Below are 17,464 nucleotides of genomic sequence, written 5' to 3'. Positions count from 1 at the left end.
ATCCCAGCAACCCCAAAACCCCACCTAACCTTTTTGGACACTAAGGGCAATTTAGTATGGCCAATCAACCTAACCTGCACATCTTTGGACTTTGGGAGGAAACCGGAGGAAACCCACGCACACACGGGGAGAACACTCAGACTCCGCACAGACAGACAGTGATCAAAGCCAGGAATTGAACCTGGGATCCTGGAGCAGTGAAGCAACAGTGCTAACCACTATGCTACTGTGCCGCCAGATAAGATACATCCAATAAAGCTTGTAGAACCAAAGGAGGAAATTGCAGGAACTCTGACACATTTTCCAAAGGGCACTTAATATGGGAGAAGCAGTGCCTGGAGACTGGGAAAGGCAGATGTTGCTATTGTGTTTCTTAGAAAAGATAGCAGACTTAAACCAGAAAACTGCAGGTCAGTGAGGTTTATGTCTAGTATCGGTGAAATTGTGGAAATGTGTTGAAATAATAAGATCCAGGAGTATCTGGACAGAAATAAAACTGTGTAAGGCAGCAGTGTGAAAGGTCTTGCCAATACAACTTATTGGATTTCTTTGAGGGTGAGACAAGGGAACTTGTTAAGAATATGACACTCGATGTCATGTACTTGGATTTCATTATAGCCTTTGATCTGCTTTCTCAGGAATAGCTGATACTGGGAATAAAGAAATCAGTGGAAATATTTTATTGTGGATACAAGATTAATGAAATTACAGAATCCAGAGAGTGTTGGCTCAGGAATTCTTATGAATCTGGGAAAATGTTACCAATGGAATCACACAAGAGTTTGTTTTGGGATTATTTTTGTTCAATTTCTGGATAAATGATTTGGAGGTAGAAATCACAAGCACAGAGGCTAAATTTTAAGGCGATACGAAGCCGAACAGAATGAGCTGCAGGAGAATTTGAATATACTTTGAAAATAAGAAGCTCATCACCAGTGAGCAGGAGCAGGTGTTTGAGACGGGAACGGGATGCTCCGTCCAGCGATGCCATAATCGCAAAACGCCACGGGCCGGAGAATCGCGCCAAATGTTGAGGCCGGCACCTGGCGCCCAATGGAATGCCATGCTCCGGTGTTTCGACAGCGGTGTGAATGCATCCCATGCCGCACACCAGCGTGGGCATGCAAATTGTACAGTAAAGGCCATTGGCGTATCATTAATGCTCCACCGCTTCCTCCGGGGTCGGAGGCCGTAGCGGGTGGCAGCAAGGAGATGGGTCTGGGTGGCCGGGCACAGACCACCATTGCCGCAGCCTGCAAGACAGCCAAGCAGCTGCGCATGCTGCTGACTGCCTGCCGTGAACTTAGTGCCACAGGTCGCACGTGTGCCTCTCCAGGCCACCCCCCCAGATACCCTCTGGCCACAGCCGACCCAGCAATGGGATGGGCGTGCTCCAGCGCAACCAGCGCCAACATCCTGGCTGGGATGTTGAAGCTGGTGCGCTTCTGTCAGCCTTTCCGGAGGCAGAGTGCACCCTGGGAGAGAGGTGGGAGTCATTCTCAAACCTTTGTGCTGCCGACTATTTCCATTGGAAGAGTGGCCAGTTGCATGGAGCATCAGACGTGACCGGCAACTGGGTACATACTGATCCTCACCAATGGCCTGCATACTGAGTCTGCCAATTAAGCCTTGTCTTGGCCATTAAGTGCCCCACTGATGTGCAGCAAAGTGCTTGCCACCTCATGGCAAGTGCGACTGGGCAATGAGCGGGAAGATGGAGACAGGGCACATGGAAAAGGGATTCCACTCAAAACCCTTGGCCATCTGCCCCCCCCCCCCCCCCCCCCCCCCCCCCCCCCCCCCCCCCACACACCAACCCAGTCAGAGGCCCACATCCTGCTTCCGGTCCTGATGTTCAAATCTGCCCCTGAGCAGATACAGGTGGGGCAAACTTTTGCAGCGCCCCAGACTCCAAAGCCTGGAGGAGGTCAGCCGACATCATCTGAACAGGGGAATGAACAGCCTGTTTCTAGCTTTACTGAAGCCATGTAGATGAAAAAGAAAAAGTCCTGCGAGCAAATGTCTTTCTTCACCAGGACAAAAACTCTGGGTGGGATTTTCTGTGCACCCCTGCGGTTTGTTTCACTGTGGCATATGTGGATCGCCAATGGCCAGCGGCAGGTTCTACGGATTCTGCTGCTGTCGACACTGCTTCCATTTTATGCAGCCCTGCCGCTGGGAATGCCGTGGCGGGGGTTCAGCGTCAGCAGGACCGGAAGATCCCTCCAGCGAGAATGGCCAGACAATTCCAGCCCCTGTATGAACAGACTTTTTCCAACCTGCCAAATGGTAAACCCCATCAGTTCCTGATGTCCTCTCCCTTATTCAACCTGGCAAATTCCAGTGAGCCCAGGAAACTCATGACTGGCAGTTAAAGCCACTGGACTGTCAGAGGATACAGCAGGATTTAGATCGTTTGGAGACTTGGGCGGAGAGAAGGCAGATGGAGTTTAATCTGGATAAATGTGAGGTAGTGCATTTTGGAAGGTCTAATACAGGTAGGGAATATACAGTGAATGGTAGAACCCACAAGAGTATAGACAGTCAGAGAGATCTAGGTGTACAGGTCCACAGGTCAATGAAAAGGGCAACATAGGTGGAGAACGTAGTCAAGAAGGCATATGGCATGCTTGCATGCTTGCATTCATTGGCCGGGGCATTGAGAATAAAAATTGGCAAGTCATGTTGCAGCTGTATAGAACCTTAGTTTGGCCACACTTGGAGTATAGTGTTCAATTCTGGTCGCCACACTACCAGAAGGATGTGGAGGCTTTAGAGAGGGTTCAGAAGAGATTAACCAGGATGTTGTCTGGTATGGAGGGCATTAGCTATGAGGAGCGGTTGAATAAACTCGGTTTGTTCTCACTGGAATGACGGGGGTTGTGGGCCGACCTGATAGAGGTCTACAAAATTATGAGGGGCACAGACAGAGTGGATAGTCAGAGGCTTTTTCCCAGGGTAGAGGGGTCAATTATTACGGGGCATAGGTTTAAGGTGTGAGGGACAAGGTTTAGAGGAGATGTATGAGGCAAATTTTTTTACACAGAGGGTCGTGGGTGCCTGGAACTCGCTATCGGAGGAGGTGGTGGAAGCAGGGACAATAGCGACGTTTAAGGGGCGTCTTGACAAATACATGAATAGGATGGGAATAGAGGGATATGGACCCCGGAAGTGTAGAAGATTTTAGTTTAGACGGGTGATGCACGATCAATTACACAAAGATAAGAGTTGAATGCAACTGAGGCTTTATTACACTAAGATGTGTGGCCTCCTACAGCAGCTGGCGAAATGGCTGCTGTACGGGAGCACACATATTTATACTCCGCCTACTGGGCGGAGCCAGCAGGCAGGGAACTACCCCCGTACCTGTAGTACAGGGCCTTACCACAAATCACCTAATATATACATCAGTGGTGACTATCACATTCACCCCCTGTTAAAATTGAGTCCGGCGGGGGTGGTGGAGAACTATATACAAACATGTTTTAAAATACAGAGTAAAAAAATTGAGTCCAGATCAAGTTACAGGTTCAGTCGGTCTGGAGCCTTGATCTGCCGTTGGGAGCGCCACAGTGGTGGCGGCGATTCCGGTGCCCCGGTGACTCCGGGAGCGTGTTGAAATCCTCTTCATCCTCGGGCGTGGGCAGAGGGAGGACGGATTGTCCTGGGGCAGGGGTTGCGGTTGGGTGCGCCGGCGGAGGGGAGGGTGTCGCTGGGCCGGAGGGGTGTGTGTCTGTGGAACCTGCTGGTGCCAGGTCCCTGAGGGAGACAGTATCTTGGCGGCCGTCGGGGTCCGCTATGTAGGCGTACTGTGGGTTGGCGTGGAGTAGCTGTACCCTTTCAACCAATGGGTCCACCTTGTGGAGCCGTACGTGCTTACGGAAGAGTATGGATCCAGGAGCTGTGAGCCAAGTAGGGAGCGACACCCCAGAGGTGGACTTCCTGGGGAAGGCGAAGAGACGTTCATGGGATGTGTCATTAGTCGCAGTGCATAGGAACGAACGAATGGAGTGCAGTGCGTCGAGGAGAAACTCCTGCCAGCGGGAGGCCGGGAGATTTCTGGACCGTAGGGCCAGCTGGACGGCCTTCCAGACTGTCCCATTTTCCCTCTCCACCTTCCCGTTTCCCCAGGGGTTATAGCTGGTTGTCCTGCTCGAGGCGATACCCTTGTTGAGCAGGAACTGACGCAGCTCATCGCTCTTGAATGAGGATCCCCTGTCGCTGTGAACGCAGGGGAAGCCGAACAGAGCGATGATTGTGTTGAGGGCTTTGATGACGGTGGCAGACGTCATGTCGGGGCATGGGATGGCGAAGGGGAATCTGGAGTACTCATCGACCACACTGAGGAAGTACGTGTTACGGTCGGTGGAGGGGAGGGGCCCTTTGAAGTTCACGCTGAGGCGTTCAAAGGTCTGGCTGGTAGAAGGGCGGTTTGCACTCTGCACAGACCTGGCAGTCTCTGGTGATTGCCCTGACTTCCTCGATGGAGTAGGGCAGATTGCGGGCCTTGATGAAGTGGTACAAACGTGTGACTCCCTGGTGACAAAGGTTGTCATGCAAGGTCCGGAGTCGGTCCACCTGTGCGCTGACACATGTACCTCGGGGTAGGGCATCGGGGGGCTCGTTGAGCTTACCGGGGTGATATAAAATCTCATAGTTGCAGGTGGAGAGCTCGATCCTCCACCTCAAGATTTTATCGTTTTTGATCTTGCCCCGCTGTGTGTTGTTAAACATGAAGGCTACCAACCGTTGGTCAGTGAGGAGAGTGAATCTCCTACCGGCCAGGGAATGCCTCCAATGCCGCACAGTTTCAACGATGGCTTGGGCCTCTTTTTTGACGGAGGAGTGCCGAATTTCGGAGGCGTGAAGGGTTCGTGAAAAGAATGCCACGAGCCTGCCTGCCTGGATGAGGGTGGCGGCTAGAGCGACGTCTGATGCGTCGCTCTCGACTTGAAAGGGTAACGTCTCGTCGACTGCGTGCATCGTGGCCGTGGCAATGTCGGCCTTAATACGGTTGAAGGCCTGGTGAGCCTCGGCCGTTAGGGGAAAAAGAGTGGATTGGATGAGTGGGCGGGCCTTGTCTGCATAATTTGGGACCCACTGGGCGTAGTAAGAAAAGAACCCCAGGTAACGTTTGAAGGCCTTGGGGCAGTTGGGGGTTCCATGAGGGGGCGAATGCAGTCGGGATCGGGCCCCAGAACTCCGTTCTGGACCACATAGCCGAGGATGGCTAAGCGGTTTGTGCTGAACACGCACTTCTCCTTGTTATAAGTTAGGTTGAGGAGAGTGGCTGTGTGGAGAAATTTGGCAAGGTTAGCGTCATGGTCCTGCTGATCGTGGCCGCAGATGGTGACATTGTCTAGGTACGGGAAAGTGGTCCACAACCTGTACCGGTCGACCATTCAGTCCATTTCCCGTTGGAAAACTGAGACCCAGTTGGTGACGCCGAAAGGAACCCTGAGAAAGTGGTAAAGGCGGCCATCTGCCTTGAAGGCAGTATATGGGCGGTCCGCCTTACGGATGGGGAGCTGGTGGTAGGCGGATTTAAGCTCCACAGTTGAGAAGACCCGGTGCTGTGCAATCTGACTGACCATATCAGATATGCGTGGGAGGGGGTACGCGTCGAGCTGCGTGTACCTATTGATGGTCTGGCTGTAGTCCACGACCATTCTGCGTTTCTCCCCAGTTTTCACCACTACCACTTGGGCTCTCCAGGGGCTGTTGCTGGCCTCGATGATGCCTTCCCGAAGCAGTCGCTAGACTTCGGACCTGATGAAGGTCTTGTCCTGGGTGCTGTACCGTCTGCTCCTACAATTGACCTGAAATCCGCCTACCACCAGCTCCCCATCCGGAAGTCAATCCCGGCCATGCACTGCCTCCGAGGTGGACGGTAGCCTCTACCACTTCCTTAGGGTCCCTTTCGGTGTCACAAATGGGGTCTCGGTCTTCCAAAGAGAGATGGACTGAATGGTCAACCAGTACGGTTTGCGGGCCACCTTTCCGTACTTAGATAATGTCACCATCTGCGGCCAGGACCAGCAGGACCACGATGCCAACCGCGATAAATTCCTCCGCACTGCCACTCTTCTCAACCTGACCTACAACAAAGAGAAGTGTGTGTTCAGCACAACCAGGTTAGCCATTCCCAGCTATATAGTCCAAAATGGACTTCTCGGGCCCGACCCCGAGCGCATGCGCCCCCTCATGGAACTTCCCCTCCCCCATTGCCCCAAGGCCCTCAAACGCTGCCTGGGATTCTTTTCCTACTACGCTCAGTGGGTCCCAAACTATGCGGACAAGGCCCGCCCACTCATTCAGTCCACCCAATTCCCCCTTGCGGCCGAGGCACAACATGCTTTCGCCCGCATCAGAGCAGACATCGCCAAGGCCGGGATGTGCGCAGTGGACGAGTCACTGCCTTTCCAAGTAGAAAGCGACGCTTCAGACGTCGCCCTTGCTGCCACTCTAAACCAGGCAGGCAGACCCGTGGCATTCTTTTCTCGCACCCTTCATGCCTCTGAAATTCGACCCTCATCCGTCGAGAAGGAGGCCCAAGCTATCGTTGAAGCCGTGCGGCATTGGAGGCATTACCTGGCCGGTAAGTGATTCACTCTCCTTACGGACGAATGGTCGGTAGCCTTCATGTTCAATAACACACAGCGGGGCAAGATCAAAAATGATAAAATCTTGCGGTGGAGAATCGAGCTCTCCACCTATAATTATGAGATCTTGTATTGCCCCGGTAAACTCAACGGGCCCCCAGACGCCCTCTCCCGAGGTACATGTGCCAGCGCACTAGTGGACCAACTCCGGGCCAAACACGACAGCCTTTGTCACCCGGGGGTCACTCGATTGTACCATCTGGTCAAAGCTTGCAATCTGCCCTACTCTGTTGAGGAAGGGACTGCCAGGTCTGTGCGGAGTGCAAGCCGCACTTCTACCGGCCGGACAGTGCGCGCCTGGTGAAGGTTTCCCGGCCCTTTGACTGTCTCAGCATGGATTCAAAGGGCCCATCCCCTCCACCGACCGTAACACGTACATTCTCAGTGTGGTCGATGAGTACTCCAGATTCCCCTTCACCATCCAATGCCCCAATATGACGTCTGCCACTGTCATCAAGGCCCTCAGCACCATCTTCGCTCGTTCGGTTTCCCCGCCTACATCCACAGTGACAGGGGATCCTCATTCATGAGCGATGGGCTGCGTCAGTTCCTGCTCAGCAGGGGCATAGCCTCCAGCAGGACGACCAGCTACAACCACCGGGGAAACGGGTAAGTAGAACGGGAGAATGGGATGGTTTGGAGGGCCGTCCAGCTGGCCCTACAGTCCAGGAACCTCCCAGCCTCTCGCTGGCAGGAGGTCCTCCCTGACGCTCTGCACTCCATCCGGTCACTATTGCGCACCGCCACTAATAACACACCCCATGAACGTGTTTTTACCTTCCCCAGGAAGTCCACATCTGGGGTGTCGCTCCCGACTTGGCTCGCTGCTCCAGGACCGGTCCTTCTCCGTAGGCACGACCGACTCCACAAGGCGGACCCCTTGATAGACAGGGTTCACCTGCTCCACGCCAACCCTCAATATGCCTACGTTGAGTTCCCCGACGGCCGGTACGATACTGTCTCACTCAGGGACCTGGCACCGTCAGGTTCCACCCCAACACACCCCCCCACCAATGCGCCCCCCCCCCCCACCGCGCCGCCAATATTGACCCCACCAGACCACCACTCACCCCCCCACCCCTCCCCTTTTCCGAACAAGAGGACGAAGAGGACTTCGGCACACTCACGGAGTTCCCTGATGACTGGCCAGCTTCAGCACCGCCACCACCGCCATTGGTGCCACCTCCACCATCGCCAGCACTGACTTCGCCGCCACCGTTACGCCGCTCCCAACGAAGCACCAACGCCAGCTGAACCTTTGACGGACTCCGGACCGTCAACATGGACTTTTCTTTCCCTACCACTGTACATAATTGCACTAATTGTATATAGTTTCAAGTCACCCCCGCCGGACTCATTTTTAATTTGTGCAATTGATCGTGCATCAGTGACTATCACAACGGGCAGCATGGTCGGCGCAGGCTTGGAAGGCCGAAGGGCCTGTTCCTGTGACGTACTTTTCTTTGATGTGGAGATGCCGGAGTTGGACTGGGGTGAGTACAGTAAGAAGTCTTACAACACCAGGATAAAGTCCAACAGGTTTGTTTCGATGTCACTAGCTTTCGGAGCGCGGCTCCTTCCTTGGGTGAATGAAGAGGTATGTTCCAGAAACATATATATAGACATGTCTATATATATGTTTCTGGAACATACCTCTTCATTCACCTGAGGAAGGAGCCGCGCTCCGAAAGCTAGTGACATCGAAACAAACCTGTTGGACTTTAACCTGGTGTTGTAAGACTTCTTACTGTACTTTTCTTTGTTTGTTAAAGCTGCAATAATTGGCTGTTAGCATATGTTAGTAGCAGACTCACCTATCCCATGGGGATTTCCCACAAACAAGCTTGAATTAAATGTGAAAGCTGATGGGATCCTGCCGGTGACCCAGCACTCCTGTACTTGTTGATGTTTTAAACCTCCTACCACACTGGCAGGTTGAAATTTCCCTCACAATAATAATAATCTGTATCAGTGTCATAAGTCGGCTTACATTAACACTGCAATGAGGTTATTGTGAAAATCCCTAGTCGCTACATTCCGGCGCCTGTTCGGGTACACCGAGGGAGAATTCAGAATGTCCAATTTCGGGACTTGTGGGAGGAAACCGGAGTGCCTGGAAGAAATCCACGCAGACACGGCGAGAACATGCAGACTCCATACAGAGTGACGCAAGGCGGGAATCGAACATGTGACCCTGGCACTGTGAAGCAACAGTGCTAACCACTGTGCTACCATGCTAAGTCTGCTGAAGCACTTCACTACTTTAGCACCGTACTCCCTGTTCCTGCATCTGCTTTAAAATTGTGTCATTACATTGACGCTTCCTCACCTCATTCTTTATCCTCAGAAATAATGGGCTAGGTTCTCCGATTCTGAGGCTAAGTGCGGAGGATCTGCGGCGTTTTACGTGGGAAATATTGGCACCGCATCTCACCGATGCTGCGACCGGTGAGGGGCTGGCAGCTGTGCCATGTAAAACACCCGGCCTCCAAGAAATGAACGGCCGGAAAATGGCCGTGTCCGTGGCCACGCATGTGCACGGTGACGACCTGCAGTGGTCGCGCCTTAAAACATGGCGGCAGCCGTGCACGGACCCAACCTGCCAGATAGTGCCCCCCTGGCCACCCCCTGGCCAGCCCCCAGTAGTCCCCCACCCCTTGCAGAAGCTCCCCCGGCCAGCAGCACGGCTCCAGCCCGACTGTGGCGGAGCTGGACACAGTCTGCAGCCGCCACGCCGGGTTCCCACACAGCTGAGACCACAAGTGAAGCACACTGTTGGGAACTCGGCCCAATGGGGGGGGAGCATCGGGGAACGGCCTTCAGATGCCATGCACGTGCCGCGATGATGCCGTTTTGGAGGAGGGGGGGATCATAAAAAATCTATGTCAACAAGCGGCGCCCCCGATTTTGGCGTGAAAAGGGATTCTCCGCCCAATCGGCAATTATGAAATCGGCGTCGGGGAACGAAGAATCCCGCCCAATTCGTTTTTGAAAGTTTACAAATAATTAGGAAAAGAGACTGGGTCCATGCATATTGCGGAGGGGGGGGGAGGGGGGGTGGAAGGGGGGAGTTGGTGTGTAGCATTGCAAATCCTGCCTTATACGGTAGTAGGCTTTTTTCTGCATCTCTTTAGTGAAAAAGCATTTGCAACTTGCTTGGGAGGTTGAACATGGGAGGATGATTTACTATTTATTCTCATGACTTAACACTAATTAAAGTAATTTTTCTGTAAGTGATTGCCAAAGATTTACTGTAACCAAAGAGTATTTGGCTCTTAGCCTTGGGGCTAAATATCAGACTTGATTTTGCCACGATAATGTTGATGAATGGGTGAATTAATGAAATGGATGAAAAGGCATACTGTAAATAGAGTACCTGGTATCTGACTGCCCTACTATCCTTCTCATAATTAGTCTGTCGGTTACATTATTGCTAAACAAAGGCATGGTAATATGATCCAATTGAGTATAAAACCAAATGTATTACGTCTAGGCTCTGTGATATTATTTAGTTAACATATGTTGTTTCTGTGTTTCCTGTGGCAAGGGGGCAGTTAGAACCTCAAAGCATGGTGTGGGCCATGTGGGAGGTTACAAATGTTATAATTCCGAATCCCGGCCCCCAACTCCAGTTCCCCCACTTCTGGTTCAAAGAGAGGCATGCTGGGAGGTGGCCACCCAACCGGCTGCCAGGAAGACTACCACTTGTAAGGCTGCGCACCTTATTTCTAAACCTGGATTGCCTGAGTTGCCTAAGCCTTGGGAAAGCTACAGGGAGGCGAGGACAGTTGGATCCAGAAAGTAAGTGCCACCATTAGTGTTCACCCCCACCCTCCCAAATCCACACCTAAGCCCCCCAACGTCTGACACCCTTGAGGAACCTCCAACTCCCACCCATCCCACAACTGAGGTGGAAGCCCTCAATCTGGAATTGATCCCTCCCTCTGGGATTCACCCCACCCCACCAGTTGAGCTCAGACTTAGTTAGTCCTGCAGCCTCTCCTGCAGATTCCCCGACCCTACTGGAAACCAAGCCTGTCCACCAGGCTGACCTCCGGGTGGGAAACCTGTCAGTAATGTTACACCCGCGCTGTGAATTTAATACCCCACAGCGTGCAAGTTAACCTTGACATCTTCGTTTCCTGTGATCCCCCCCACCCCCATCTCCTCCCAATGGGTCGAAAAGTTAAAAGTTTCTTGCCCCGCAACCTTTTTTCAAAACCTCAACACTGTTCTTTTTTGTTCCGATAGATTACTTATCCAAAGTTTTGCGTCGCCATACGGAGCAAGCTTGTGATGGTGGCCATCTAAACCTGTATTGCCCTCGACATACGACGATAAGTATACAGTCAGCATTTTATGGACGCAAGGTGCCAAGTTCCCTTTTGTGCCCTGGTTCACATCCCAGAAATTCAGTGGAAGAAAATCGAAACTGCACAGCACCGACCACTTTACAAGTACAGCAAGACTTTATTATGTGTTTGTTATTGTCCTAGCAATGGAACATAAAAATAACAGTAAAAGCAACAACTGTACCCTAATGTTATGTTAATAATGGTCATCTTTTAAGATTACAATCTTCTTGGATAATGCAGATCCAGCATCTGCTAAATCTATTTGAATCAGTGGGATAAATGTTCGGTCCCGCCCTTTGCAGGAATCATTGTGAGCGGGACAGAAAAGTCTTCGGACAGTTGAAAGGTCTGCTGACCTCGGCTGGAATATTCTGGCTGTTCACGTCGGCGGGATCTTCCGATCACACTGCGGGTTTCCCGGCAGCAAGGGGTACATTCAATGGGGAAACCTCTTTGACAGAGGACTGCAGGACGGGAAGATCCCACCGCCAGCCGAAGGCGGGGCTGCCTCTGCTGCTGTGAAACATGTGGTGGGTTGCACGGAAAATCCTGCCTCTTGAGTGGGAATTTCAGGTCGCAGGGTGGGTGGGACTGGAAAATCCCAACCAGAGAGCTTCAACTGAAGTCAGGACTTGCAAGCTATCAAATTTTGCACGGGAGTTATAAAGCTTTATTAATTTTTTAACAAAACTTTTATTTTACCCGACCAATTAAATGTTTGTAATGGGATTTGCACTGTTTGGCCCATGCACTAACTCTTTTGTTTCCAATTTTGGGCTGTGTCACGTTTTTGGCATGATATTACCAATGCCCAATCACGTTTGTCCATGGTACTTGTCTGAAATATAATAACTTAAAAACTGAATTAATCGTTACTTTTTTTAATTGGCCGAGAAATTTTACTAATCCAATTGGCCAACATAACCTAATAAAGCAGGGATGGCAAATAAGTTATAATAACCAAAAGATATATATCTTGTATGGCTTGCTATAAACTTAGTGTTATAAAATTGCTTTTCTGCCATTGACAGAACAACTAAAGTAATATCCAGTTTATCTTCAAAGCAACTGACCAGTGATACTGGGATGTTGCCAGGGATAATGGATTACAGTTATGAAAATTTAACTTAAGGACTATTTTTTCTGAAGTTAAGGAGGTTGATAGGTGACCTAGTCGATATGTTGATGTGTGATAAGCACAGACCAAAGAAGTGTATTTCTCCTTGCAGATTCAGGGCTCGGACCTTGTGGTTGTTGCAGATACTTTACCATATAATCATTGGGTGTAAGCCAGGATGGAATGGACTTGGGCACTCAAAAACTCATGTGCACAACAATATCAGAGCCTCTGTTTCTCTTGTTCTCCTATGCATGCATGTGTACATATGTGGGCACAGACATAAAGGGGCAGAGTTTTCAGCCCTGGTTCGAGGCCGCACAGAATCGGGAAATAGAAAACAAAATGGTCACTGAGTGCAAAGATGCAAATTCCACCTCCATTTCCATTTCTGAATATTTTGAATGTAGCAGCTACGGGGTGGGTTGGGAATTCCACATACTACTGCTTAGATGTTGCCAGAACCATCCACTTTCAAATCTTCTTCAATTTCTAATGCCAAGTTTTGGGAAGCCTTCCTGAATCACACCTGCAGTGTGGAGGAGTGATGCATGGATTAGAAGGTTTCAGATGCATTAAAATAGATTATCCACTGGATAAAGTGCAAACAGAGACACACTATGCACTCAGAGGCTTCACATTTTTGGAGGAAAAGGGGATTTGGGGTGAGTGAAGAAAGGAGGAGAGGCTAAGCAAATCGGGATCTATCCAGGAGGGAGAATTTGTTTTAATAGAAAGACTAAAAATTGAAGTACAATGAAAAAGATATAAAATAATGGCTGCTGTCCAGTTTTGTAACGTTCTAAATAGTCCACAGCATCACAATTTGCTTGGACCAATTACCGATATTACAGAAACGTTGTAGTATTACAAATACATCTGTTCTTGATGTGAGCATTTTTTTTGTATCCAAACCTTTTGAATGATATGGGTTGCAAAAACCCAAGAATTTTAACATATTTTTCAAAAAAGCTGGTCTCAATCAAAGTGATGTTTAATCATCTTAATCTATATTGCCAAAATAGAACCTCTAGCATATTGTGTAACTTTTTCTTTAACATGCTAAGCTTTTGAGACCATTGCTTTTTGTTTAAAATATCGATATTTTTCAAGTTCTTAACGCTCTTTTAAATTGTGAAAGCTGTTTAGATCATACTTTCAATCGAAAGGTAATGCATGGGTCTGTGCTTGCAGATAATTCCCTTTATTCCTGAACCATGTCTTCTTTCTTTCATTCTGCCAGAAAATACTGGATGAATGCCAGGATCAGCAATCCTGCCAGCTCCCAGTCAATAGACGTGTTTTTGGACTTGACCCTTGTCCAGGCACCAGCAAATACCTCCTCGTGTCCTACAAATGCAAACCTAGTAAGTTACACACCAGTACTCAATGAATGCACATTTTCGAGTTCAACCTTTCAGTTCAAATTACATCAAGCGATAAAGGGAAATTGTATAATTAGGTCAATGTATTTCATATGGTTTATGTGATAGTGTTAACTAAAACTTGTCTTACTCATAGCTAATTTGGAATAATATACTAATTTCATCCCTTGAACTAATTTCCTAATTCAGATTTAAGTATTAATAATAACCTGTGAGCCAACGCAGTGTTATCTATTTTCATTTGTTTACCTAATTCCGTTCTATCGTCTTCCAGCCGAGGACGACAGGAAAGTCCCTGAGGGACTTCCCACTGAAAAGGAACGCTGGTCAGCAATTTGGCACCACGGTGTTGGAGCCCTTTCTCTGACCATGTTCCTGTTGGAAATGCATTTTATAACCTGTTCTTGGTGGGAAGGTGGAGTGATTTGGATGGTGATGTTCTTTTTCCATTTCGTCAGGATAGGCTGCATGTTCCTAAATGTGTTGGGCATATCTACCAGTTTTTAGTGAGTGTGGGCAAATGAGCCAAAATGAAAGTAATTTTATTGGAAAGTTTTTGATTTTTGTTTTCTTGCAGTAATTTTTTTGATTTTACCTGTGAATTATTAATGGTGAGAAGCAGAACATGTTTCTGTTTTGGTCACACTTTGTCAGTGTAAAATACGGGGTTAGATATTGCATAACACCCAACAATTTGCCCTAGTTTCAGTCTCAGTAAGACTCCCCCCCCCCCCCACTGTACTGATGAGACATTTGCTACTTTTCACACTATCCACCTTGTGGCCTCTCCAATAGGATTAGTATTCGTTATTAGTTCATGGCCATGAAGAAGCAGCTGAATCTGCTTAAAACTCACAGAACACGTAGGAAAAATTGACGTTCCTCTAATCTGTGTGGGTCAGGTTTGAATCCAAGAAGTAAACGTACAGTGTACTAACTCCACTGTGCCATCCAAATCCTTTGATTTACATTTTGCAGTGACTAGCAGCTCCATGAATCCATTCATTAACCTGTTTTTTTTTTTGCAACGAATTGAATGGTAGGCACGATTACAACTATAGGAGAGTGGTTCTTCAGGCCCCTGGTCATATTGCACTACATCGCATTAGACACCCAAGGTTTATTGCAGTGATTTCCTGATTTGCGCAATATGCAAATAAGCCAGACTGACGTCAAAAAAGTGGCCAGGGGCCAGAGTGGGCTATTGGAGTGGGAAGAACTTCTATCTTAATCAACATGCAGCAGTATTTTACCAGAGTAGAATAACCTGGCATATCTATAATTAGCATGTGTGTTACAGATGTTGAATCCAGTGCACCTATGTTGGCTTATTTGTTTAGAAGCTGAACCTATAGTCTAAGTGGGCGGCACAGTAGCACATTGGTTAGCACTGTTGCTTCCCAGCGCCATGGTTCCGGGTTCGATTCCTGGCTTGGCACACTGTCTGTGCGGAGCCTGCACGCACTCTGTGCGGAGTCTGCACATTCTCCCCGTATCTGCGTGGGTTTCCTTCGGGTGCTCCGCAAAAGTCCCGAAAGACATGCTGTTAGGTGAATTGGACATTCTGAACACTTCCTCAGTGAACCCGAACAGGCGCTGGAATGTGACGACTAGGCGCTTTTCACAGTAACTTCATTGCAGTGTTAATGTAAGCCTACTTGTGACAATAAAGATTATTATTAATTATTATTAAGATGTCAGTATTCTAACCATTCTTTTAATACCCGATTGTGTGCAGTAGGGGCCATTTCATAGGATTAATTTTCCAAAAGTCAATTTACAGAATATTTATTATTTCTTTCTTTGTCTCACACTTATGTGCCATAAAGCCATATAGCTAAACAACTTCACTATCCTCTTAAAGATTTTAAGAGGGCAACTTTAAGCCACATACCATGAGTCTTAAGCTGCAATGACATTTTAGCCCATGTTTTGTGCAGCATGTCATCTTGGTAAAGATATTGAACTCCATCCTAATAACGGATACCCAGGTATTGTTAAAGACTAATTGGCAATTAAATTGCTTGCTGGGATCTCATTAAAAAGGCTGTATGCCATTTTGGTGGACAACTGTCATTTAATTACCTCTCCTGATAGCAATTAGCCGAAAAGGATGAACCAAATAATTGTGGAGACTCTCAAACACTACTTAAAGGTATATCACCTTTTACTGTTCACTTGCTGCTGCTGAGGCACAGTGGTTAGCACTGCTGCCTCACAGCGCCAAAGACCTGGGTTCGATTCCAGCCTTCGGTTACTGTCTATATGGAGTTTGCACGTTCTCCCCGTGTCTGCGTGGGTTTCCTCCGGGTGCTCCGGTTTCTTCCCACAGTCCAAGGATGCTCAAGTTAGGTGGATTGGCCATGCTAAAATTGCCCCTTAGTGTACAAAGATGGGTAATTTAGATGGGATAATGGGGATAGGGCTGGGGAGTGGACCTACTTGGGGTGCTCTTTCAGAGGGTTGGTGCAGACTTGATGGGCCAAATGGACTCCTGCATTGTATAGATTCAATGGAATGCACAATCGCAACAACAACTTCTATGGAGACTTTCGAAACACATCAAGATACTTTCTTCGACATTTTGTCAAGATGCTTCCAATACTCTATGAACATTTAGTCTTTAAATTATCTGAGGATGTCACTTAAAAAGAGTGAGGGCTTTACTGCTGCACCTTATCAATGTCACCAGGAGAAAGAAGTGTTTGGTCACCAGCACTTTGCAAGGGTCTACAGGAGGCCTGGGAAAAGGAGGTGAAGCCAGGCATCGCAGCACCAGCTGTTGTAAGAGAGATAGATGGGCAAGGCAGACTGATTTTCTCCTGCAGATGCAGGACATCGCTATTCCTCTGGACCTCCTCCACCAGCACTTTCAGTGCCCTGTCACTTGCTCCCTTAGCCAACCTGAAGCCTACTGCTGTGTGCCAGCCAATCCACTCCACAGAAATTGTGTGTGGGACTTTCCACCCCCTCCGTAGCATGTTTTGCAGCGGCACAGGGCGGCTCGCCAATGGCCAGTGGTGGGATCTTCTGGTCCTGCCATTGTCAATGGGATTTCCCGTTGAGCACACCCGTCACTGCTGAGAAACCAGGCAACTTCAAATTATGCTAATAAGCAGTTAGGACCAAAAATGCGTGCTTAAACCAGACTTTGAAACAGGTGTGCCTTGTTTGTACAGCACCCATTTAGTGTCCATGTTCACTCTTTTTCACCACAATAACCCCCTACTTCCTTTATCTCTTGACACAACAGAAGTTGTGAAGATATATTCAATGCCCTATAAACTTTGTAATGCATGGAGAAGATGAATGAGCCAAGACATAATGTTGATATCAAATACGTTTTGTCTAAAACAAAATCTATGTGGCTACCCCTATAAGTGCTTAGTATAGGGTTTTGTACGTAGGGTAACCTTTACAGTAGCTAGAAAAAATACTCAATCTACAAATTAGAGGAAGCCTTGATCAAATATATTTTGATCTAGCACTTTTCAGTCCTAAAGAAGAAAATAATCACACTTGCAGGGGTATATGTGAAATAATAAACAATACCAAAGGTGATACAAGAAATTACTTGAAACTAATTGTGACAGTAGGACATAGGAACATACAAACCTAGGAAATAGGAGCTGGAGTAGGTTATTTGGCCCGTTAAGCCTGCATTACCAATCAAAACAGATCATGCCTGATCATCGACCTCTTATACCATTTTTCACTCTATCTCCATATTCCTTGATGCCAATAGTCTCCAGAAATCTATTGATGTCTGTCTTGGGCGTGCTCAATGATTGAGCTTCCACAGGCCTCTGGGGTACAGAATTCCAAAGATTCGCCACCCTCTGAGTGAAGAAATTCCCCCTCAGCTCAATCTTAAATGGCCTATCCCTGATTCTGAGACTGTGTCTCCTGGTTTTAGACTCACTGGCCATTCTATCCACATCTACC

The 17,464-nt window shown here is 48.5% G+C and overlaps 1 protein-coding gene across 3 annotated transcripts in view; it reads left to right on the top strand.

Annotated features, from left to right (window-relative positions):
- eva1c (eva-1 homolog C (C. elegans)) overlaps positions 1-17,464 on the top strand; it is a 174,723-nt gene that overhangs the window by 62,583 nt on the left and 94,676 nt on the right. For all 3 annotated transcript variants that reach the window (XM_072513433.1, XM_072513432.1, XM_072513434.1), the window contains exons 3-4: positions 10,914-11,119; positions 13,378-13,501. In XM_072513433.1, the coding sequence (XP_072369534.1) occupies positions 10,914-11,119; positions 13,378-13,501 (330 nt within the window). The remainder of the gene's footprint in view (positions 1-10,913; positions 11,120-13,377; positions 13,502-17,464) is intronic.

The sequence above is a fragment of the Scyliorhinus torazame genome, chromosome 8 (genome assembly GCF_047496885.1).
Source record: "Scyliorhinus torazame isolate Kashiwa2021f chromosome 8, sScyTor2.1, whole genome shotgun sequence".
NCBI classification, from domain to species: Eukaryota; Metazoa; Chordata; class Chondrichthyes; order Carcharhiniformes; family Scyliorhinidae; genus Scyliorhinus; species Scyliorhinus torazame.
Note: the sequence above shows the minus strand (reverse complement) of the source record. Positions and strands in the feature narration are given on the sequence as shown.